The sequence below is a fragment of the Corvus brachyrhynchos genome, unplaced genomic scaffold (assembly GCF_000691975.1).
Source record: "Corvus brachyrhynchos isolate BGI_N302 unplaced genomic scaffold, ASM69197v1 scaffold525, whole genome shotgun sequence".
Taxonomy (NCBI): Eukaryota; Metazoa; Chordata; class Aves; order Passeriformes; family Corvidae; genus Corvus; species Corvus brachyrhynchos.
The window spans coordinates 211162-219704 of NW_008238341.1; the positions used below are offsets into that span (position 1 = coordinate 211162).

The 8543-nt window shown below is 54.3% G+C and overlaps 1 protein-coding gene across 1 annotated transcript in view; it reads left to right on the forward strand.

Annotated features, from left to right (window-relative positions):
• NBL1 (neuroblastoma 1, DAN family BMP antagonist) overlaps window positions 1-8543 on the forward strand; it is a 13136-nt gene that overhangs the window by 3598 nt on the left and 995 nt on the right. Inside the window, exons 2-4 of the mRNA XM_008634325.2 lie at window positions 6774-6968; window positions 7161-7272; window positions 8465-8543. Of these exons, the coding sequence (XP_008632547.2) occupies window positions 6774-6968; window positions 7161-7272; window positions 8465-8543 (386 nt within the window). The remainder of the gene's footprint in view (window positions 1-6773; window positions 6969-7160; window positions 7273-8464) is intronic.

Below are 8543 nucleotides of genomic sequence, written 5' to 3' on the forward strand. Positions count from 1 at the left end.
GGTGTGCTCCAACAGGGAGGGGAGAGGTTGTGGCTTCAGCCGCACAGGGAGTTGGAGTGACTGAGCTCCAGGTGCTCTGGGGAGGTGCTGCGGGTGGGGGATGATGGTCGGGCTCCCGGCAGTGGTGCTGTGCTGCAGGAGGAGAAATTCCCTTTCCATGCTGGGTGGGAAACTGCTGCTCGCAAGGGTCAGGGACAGCGTTGGAGAGAGCAGCAAAATCCCTGTTATCCGTGGATTTTCCAAGGGGCTGCTGGACACCCACCGCCCTCCTGCACGTCCAGGTGCCCTCAGCCCCAGGCTGGCTCTCCCGGCTCTGCGGCTGTGTGGGAAACACCAGCTCCAGGAGAAGCAGGAGGCAGCCGGGCCCCGCTCAGGCCCAGGCATGTGAGCGAGGCCTGCGGCTGAAACGCTGCTCCCAGCTGCGCTGGGAAGCGCCTGGTTCTCAGATCAGCTCCGACCCAGCGCTGGGAATGCTCCAGCCATGGCTTCAGATGGTCCTGCCCTGTGCAGGGGCTCGGGCAGAGCCAGGACCCCCTCCCTCTGCCCAGTGTGCCGAGGCTTCCCAGTCCCGCTGCTCCCCAGAAGCGCTGCTGCTGGAGGCTGGTCCCAGGTTTGTGTTCCAGGTCCCCAGACAGCTGATCCTTGCTCCCATCCCACTTGTCCCGCTGCTCTTGGGGGCTGCAGAGCCCCACGTGCTTGAAGAAGAGGGGGAGTGGAGGTGTGGGGCCAGGATATGTTCCTGAGCTTCAGGCTGATGCATTTTCCTGGCCGTGATTGTTCTTAATGCTGAAGAAATCGAGCAATTGAAATAAATTACCAGAAACTGTTTAAATGACTCTTGCCTCTTCCACAGGCCATTAGTGCGTCCCTTTTCCAGCAGAGATCCTCCAGGACCCCATCCTCAGCCTATCTAAGTCCAGAGGTAGCTTTCCAATGACTTTTGGAGGTAAAGCAGCTCAGACTTTTTTTTCCAGCTGCAAAAAATGAGTTTCCCAAGTGCTCAGTGCATGGTCGAGAAGCCAGATTAAAATTCCCAATGTACCAGCATCTTCTGACATTCTGGCCGATGTGGGCAGGGCAGAGGGCTTTAAACAAGCTGCACTGCTTTTCTTTATTTCTGCTTTATTTCTGTGGCTTGCCCAACCATGCTTGAGTGGAAATTAATATGTTACAGAAAGGGAAGCTCTAACATCTGCTTCTGAAAGGAGCAGACACAGCCAGGTCCACAGTGAGAAACGACACAGCTTTTGCTCCACTATCACAATGCTCTTAGGATGGATTCTTGTGGTTCTTAAATATCAAATGTCTTCCTGTGGTAGTTCCCTGTTTATTTTTTTGTAATTTCTCCCTAGATTTTGCAGCTCAGTGAAGCAAGACTGGAGCTCTGAGCTCGGGAGAGATTTCTGTGCTCAGTTAAGGACACTCTTGTGTCCTGCTGTCCTGAAGAATTACCTCCAGACATTCCCAGTGCAGAGTTCTCTTCCCTGTCCCCTGCCCATATTGTACCTGAATCAGATCCTTTTGGGCTGTTACAGTCACTACAGTAAGGATCCCCAAAAATGTAAAGTTTTAGCTAAATGCAAATTTCAGAAAGGGGGAAGTATTGAATAAAAATAGGTATTGAATAACATCTGTTGTTTTGATAGATGTTTTTCAATACACAGTGACTTTCCGTTTTGTGCAGTGAGATTTAAGCTTTTCCTGCTAATAATGCTGGCTTATAAATTGTTTTGTTCCATGTAAGCAAATATTATTTGAGTTGAGTTTCCCAAGAGCCAATCCCCAGTGGTGTTCAGAAGTTACTGACCTAATCCTGTGCCTGAGGAGAGCCGTGCCCTGGATCTTTCTGGGATGTTTCTTTCCAGTTGAAGTGTCAAGCAGACACTTCACTCTGGCTTTGCATCCTTTTAGGTGCCTAAATAATAATTTTCCTTTCAGCATTTCCTCCAGTGAGATCTCTCCTGGCCACCTGCACACGCAGGAGTGATCCCACCCGAGTCCTTGGAGAGCTTCCCCCCCTGCCCTGCAGCGCCGTGTCCTGGTGTGACTCCCCCACACGCTGTCCCGGCTCCCACCTGCCCTGTGCCTTCCCCCAGCACCTTCCCATCAGGAATGTGGGGCAAGGGCTGCTGGCAGCCAGCCCTCCCTCCTGCCCGGGGCAGCCTTCCCTCCAAGGGAGTCTGGCTCTCCAAACACCTCCCTGTGTTTTGCACCCTCCCTGCACCCATCAGCTCACTCGGTGCTCCCCCGTCCCTGCTCTTGCACCAGGGAAACTGAGGCACGGAGCATCTTTGGGGCCTGCTCTGCTCCGTGTGGCAGCTCCTCTCAGCAAACAGCACAACCAACCAGTGGCACACGAACTGCTGCGACTCTGTCTGACACCAGCCTGGGGTCACTCTCGCCAGTGAGCGCAGAGCCCGGCTGGGCGAGGAGCTGGCTCCGTCAGGGAGGACAGCCCCGTGTCCAGGGAGGCCGGAGAGGGACGTGGCGACCACAGCTCTGACCCGGACCAGGAGCTGAAACCTTCCCCGTGTCCATCTCTGCTGAGGTCTCGCGTGTCACAAAGGACCTGGGTCCCTGAGTGAGGCACTGAGGTGCCCCGTTTTCCTGAGCTGCAGCATGAGGGGGACCCTGTTTCTGGGCCGTGTTCACAGGCTGGAAGCCTTGGCCAGGTGATGTTTGTAAAGCTTTGGGGGTTCTTGTCTCTCAGAGCCTGGGGTGCCTCGTGTGTGGCCGTGAGCACAATCTACCTGTGTTTGTGCTTCTCTGTATTTGGCAGAATTGCAAGATTCTGGATAAGAAAAATACCTATAAACACATTTAACAACTCATGAAACGCTCCCCATGTCCACCTGCAAGCTTGTCTTGTGTTATGGTGTAAACTTCCCACTGGAAAAAGAGGGTAAAACTGATTAGATCTGTTTTATTTTCCTCCAGAAGTGTTTGGTTTCCAAATGTCTGGGAACAGCTGTGGGCTGGATGGTGGGAACGTGGCCTCCGAGGTAATTCCAGTGATTGTCCTCCAGCCGATGTAACGATGTGGATTTTCCCAGCTGCTTCCAGGCGTTATCCTACTGGAGGGACTCCTGAGAGCGCTGGGATTGCTGGGATGGGAGGAAGGAGCTCCTCTAGGTGACACAAAACTTCTGAGGTTGTTCCAGAAGATCTCCAAAGTGGGAAGCTGAGCTGTCAGCAGAACTCCAGGGTCTCGCAGGGGTGCTGGGGTGGTACCCTGAGACCCACTAATGCCTTTTCCTGGTCTTAAAATCAAGAGTCAGACACGGTTAGAAGGAAAAAAGGGATTTTACTTTGGTATTTATTTTAAGGATCCTTAGGTGCACACGTCCAGGTCGAATGCACTGAGATGCACCCCACAATGCCCACCCCCAAAAGATCTGGTATAACATTATAGGTGCTACTAATTAGCACATCTATCAAAGATTCCCCAGTGAGAGGCTCGAGTGAGCCCCCCTCCCCAAGGAACCTTCCCCTGGATGGTTCTGTCTTGGTTTACAGAATGTGTTCTGGAGAGGACCTTGGGGTCTGGGGCACACTGATCCCTAACTACAAAGCTTCTAAAATGTTGAGTCTCCCAGCTGAACAAACAAGTCCGAGAATGTAGGCGAAAAGCACTGAGAATACAGAAGTTGTAGAAAGGTATAAAATAAAAGGCAAAAAAAATCTTCATGGCATCACCCCCAGCCCCTCAGCTCCTCGGGCACGGGCTGCGAAAGGGCTCCGGAGCCGCTCACCACGAGGCTGCAGCTGTGCCTGCGCTGAGAAGTTGTTTGTGTCGGGAGCTGGGATGTGCCAGGTCCGGGGCTGAGTCATTTATTTCCCAAATGCTGCCCGAGGGATGCCGAGGAAGCTGCCATGCGGCTCCCTGCAGAGGGAGCGGGGGGGAGACCCTCACGGGCCGGTGGGTCTGCCGGAACTGAGCTGAACTTTCTGCTTGAAGAGCTTTGACTAGCGGGGAAAAAAATGTGCCTCGGTGCGGGGAAGAGAAAGAAGCCCCTGTGTGCCGGGAAGTGGCTGCTCCGCCGGGTCAGCCGGGGAACACACTTGTTCCTTTCGGGCTGCAACGTGTAATTTAGCTTGTCACGGAGGAATGTGCTCAATGCCTTTATTTAATCGGGAGTTTGCAAACCTGCTCGAGTGCCTTGTCTTCTTTTTTCCTTTCCCTTCCTTTCCCAGCCGGGGGGAGAAGGAACACGGTGCTTTTGTCTCCGTCCCTGTGGCTGCTGTCAGATGAATGGTGCTGGTGGCAGCTCTGTTCGCATGACTGGTTTGAGCTATGGACACGCTGCTCCCAGCCCCGGCTCCCTCCCAAACTCAGCTGCATCAGATGTTTTCCTAGGCACTGGCAGAAACCTTGTTACTTACTAGAAAAGTAGCCCTGCGGGTTCCAGGACATTCCTGGGAGAAGGAAAACACCCTGTGCTGTGGATGCGGTGTGTTCAGGGCTGCAGGTCAGTGGGGGATAGCAGTGCCGGCTGCCCTGAGGGATGGGGGAGACTTGGAATTGCTCCAGCTCCAAAGAGGTGCCTGGTTCCCCTGCTGGGGGTACCCAATTCCCCACTCTTCCACCACCCCCCTGCACATGGGACCAGCGGTTGTGGGGGCCCTGGTTACGAACACATCTCTGCTCAGGAAAGGAGAAGGCTGCAGCATGTGTTTAAGTGCTTTCCTGAATCCAGGCCAGGGCCTGTGCTTTAGCAGAGCACAGCCTCACTCATCTTCCTCGCAGGAGCCCAGATGCTGGGAGAGGATCCCTCGTGCCTCTGGCAGTGGGTCTGCTCTGAGCAGCGCTGCGGAAACACCTCCATGGAACACCTCCCTCCAGGAACACAGATCCCAGGCAGCAGCACGGGCAGCACAGACAGGAATGTTTGTCTCTGCAGCTGTGTAGAGATGCACAGAAACCTGGAAAAAACCCCACCTTTCTTAGGAAAGAAGGAAATTGCTCTCTAATCGGACATGTGGAAGTGAACTTGTGTGCTGCCTCCAGAGGAATTTGGGCTGTTCCCCAGGGGGTTGTGATTTGCTCTTTGGGTCACATCCAAGCCCTGATCTTGGACTTGCCTTTGGGAGCAGGATTCCTCAGCACAGAGCTGCTGGCATTTGAGGAATGAGTGATGCTTGTTTCAGAAAACAAACCAAGCGTGTGTGCATGTGCAACTTAGCCATGCTCTTCCTTCAGAAACTGCAGAATTCTCCCACTGAAATGGAAAAAGAAATTCAGGCAGAAGAGTCCTCTCTGGGACAGAGGTATTTAACCCCACAACTCTCATCAGTGGCAGTGCAAGGTCAGAGTTTTAACCCTCTGCTGATCTCCAGCCAACACCTGCAAAGCCTTTGTGCAGGTATTCCCACCAGGGATGCATGGGATTCACATCCCACAGGCGCTGGGAGGATTACGAAGCCAGGGCTTTGCAGGTGTCGCTGCATTGTATGACCGTGGTTCTTGTATCACCAGGAAATGAGGAAATGTAGCAGAGACCCCACACGATTCCTCCAGAGATCCCGTGAATGAGGATGCTCTTTTCTGGGTGCCCTGGGATGGAAGACTGGGAAGAATCTTTCTCATCTGTCTTTTGATTCAGATCCAGGAGGCTGGGCTCAGGGAGGGATAACAGGGCAAAATCCTATAATGACCTTAAAATCCCTGAGTGCTTAGGAGGGCGTCTCAATCGTTCAGATAAGTCTGGTGGTCCTGCAGCCCAGGGTGTGTGGATGAGGACTCTGGAGGAACAGGGCATTTTTCCTCTCCTTCCCAGCAAGTGTTAGAGGGCTGGGCCCAGGAGCCACAGGAATCAACAGCAGTCTTTCCAGTGTGGGCTTTGGATTGTCGTCTGGATAAATAAATAGAAGGAAATAACAAATAACATGGTTCTAACAAATATTTTAGGAAGTACAAATGCCTTTCACCGTGACTCCATCCAAACCCCACACAGGAAAATATTTCCCTGTTCCTGTGATGCTTTTCCATCTGCCTTTCCCCAGCGATTGGGAGTGTTAATTCAGGCGCCTTGGCGGGAGAGCAGAGCCAGGAAACCTCGTGGGGATTTCTCTGGGGCTGGGGAGCGACCTCCAAGCCGCCCACCTTTGCGAGCGAGGTTTGTCCTTGTGACGAGCCCCCCCTTGTCTGCAGCCCCAGGTCCCGTTCTCGGGGTAACCTTTTGCAGGATTCGAGCGGCTCTGTACAAATAAATGTTGTATTGTTCCTTCCTGCGGGTTCCCAGCCCCTGGGCTGAGGTTTCCCCTGCGTGCTGCTGCCTTGCAGCGACATCTGCTGCTGCTCCTCCTCCCCTCGGCCCCGGCCAGGCTGGCAGCAAGGCCGGCTTTGGCTTTCAAGTGGGAGAAAAGGAAGTGGGAAAGCTTGTTCCTTCCTCAAATAATAACATTTCTGTGGTGTGGGACTTCTCCAGCCTGGCTCAGCCCGTGGCGGTGACACTTTCGGTTTGCAAACTTCTCCCAGTGCAGCTTTGGGTGGGAAATGAGGAAAAGCCTGCTCTTGTTCCAGGCACAGAGCTTGGGAGAGGTGGTGCAGGTATCTGACTATCCCAGAGCTTGTTCTGAAGAGGGAAGAGGCAGAGTAGCACATCCCACTCCCCGGGCAGTGTTCTGGGAGCTGTCCTGGCCTCGGCAGTGGCTGTGGAGGGGGATGTGGGGATGGACCTGGGCTTGTAACAACCAAGGACTCCCATGAGGTTGGAGAAATGGGCTGCTCTGCCAGTTTTCTTTGCTGCTAATGCTTTGCTCTCTGTGTCCAGGTGTAGGATTTTGGCAGAGCTGGCCATGATGTTATGGTTCGTGGTGGGGGCCCTGTTCCCAGCGCTGCTCCTGGCTGCTCCACCACCCATAAACAAGCTCGCCCTCTTCCCGGACAAGAGCGCCTGGTGCGAGGCCAAGAACATCACCCAGATCGTGGGGCACAGCGGCTGCGAGTCCAAATCCATCCAGAACAGGTAAAGATCCATCTCAGCCCAGGGCTGGAGGCACCTGATGGCGCGGGAGTGGCTCTGGGGACTGTCACTCGCACAAGAAGCCAGGCACGGTGTCCTGCCTCTGTCTGTCTCAGGGGAAGGTCACATCTCCTCTGCCTTTGCTGGGAAGAGCAGCACCTCCCCTGAGCCCCCACCCTCCTGTTCTCTTTGCAGGGCCTGTCTGGGACAGTGTTTCAGCTACAGCGTCCCCAACACTTTCCCCCAGTCCACAGAGTCCCTGGTTCACTGCGACTCCTGCATGCCAGCCCAGTCCATGTGGGAAATCGTGAGTATCCCGCTCTGCTCCATGGGGCCTCGGCTCTGCTCTGACACCACTTCAGGGCCAGTCCTTCTCCTTCCCTGGGGTTTTCCCACTCGTAGTTTGCTTCCAGGGTGTCTCTCAGGTGACTGTACCCTGTCTGGAGATGCCTGGGTGGAAGGAGCTGCTGGAAGCTCTGCTAAATGATCTGTTATCCCTCTATTTGCAGAACCATCTCATCCCATTCCCTGCATTATTTATCCCTGTGCTTATCCACATGCCCGCTCTCTCCACTGCTCCATGTCTCCTGCTCCCCCTTGGCACATTTTGCCATGTTTGATGTCCAGAAGTGCCTCCCACAGCCAGTCATCCTTAGGCCTCACGGTTCTGTGTCACCTCTGAGCCTCGCAGAGCCATAATCCCATGCCCAAGAGAAGCCCAGAGTGCAGGGAACCGGCTCAGCTCTGCCTCGCTTTTGGCTCACATTTGATGAGAAGGTTTAGTCCAAACTCCCTGAGCTGCTCGGCATCGTGTCTTGTGGGTGGCCTTTGCTGTCACACCGATATTCCAGTGCCAGCAGTACCTGGGAGCTGCGTCCTGCTGGAGTGGGTGCTGAAAGGAGGTGGGAGTGAGGTGGGAATGAGGTGGGGGTCGCTCTCTTCTGCTGTGTCTCAAGTGAAAGAAGGAGAGGAAATGGCCTCAGGTTGCACCAAGGGAGGTTCAGATTAGATATAAGAAAAAAAATTCACTGAAAGGGTGGCCAGGCTTTGGAAAAAGTTCCCCAAGGAGGTGGTGGAGTCTCTGGCCCTGGAGATGTCCAAGGAATGACTGGACATGGCACCCAGGGCTCTGGGCTGGGTGACAAGGTGGGAGTGGGCCACAGGTTGGATTTGATGGTTTTGGAGGTCTTTTCCAATCTTAATGATTCAGTGATTCCATGGTTTAGAGGTGACTGTGCTGGTGCTGGGTTGGTGGTTGGACTCGATGATCTTGAAGGTCTCTTCCTGCCTTGATGATCCTGTGATTTTCCCTGAGTGTCTGGAATGAGACATTCCCAGGGAACTCCCACCTTGCAGACTGACCGGGGGTTTGTTTCTGTGGAAGGAAACCCATCACATCTGCCTTAAAACTCCCCAGATCTGCAGGGCCCGGGGCAGGTCAGGCCTCCCACCACAGGAGCCTGAGCACTGACCCGCCGGGGCCTTGTCCCACTGCCCAGGTGACGCTGGACTGCCCAGGCAACGAGGAGATCCCCAGGGTGGACAAGCTGGTGGAGCAGCTCCTGCACTGCAGCTGCC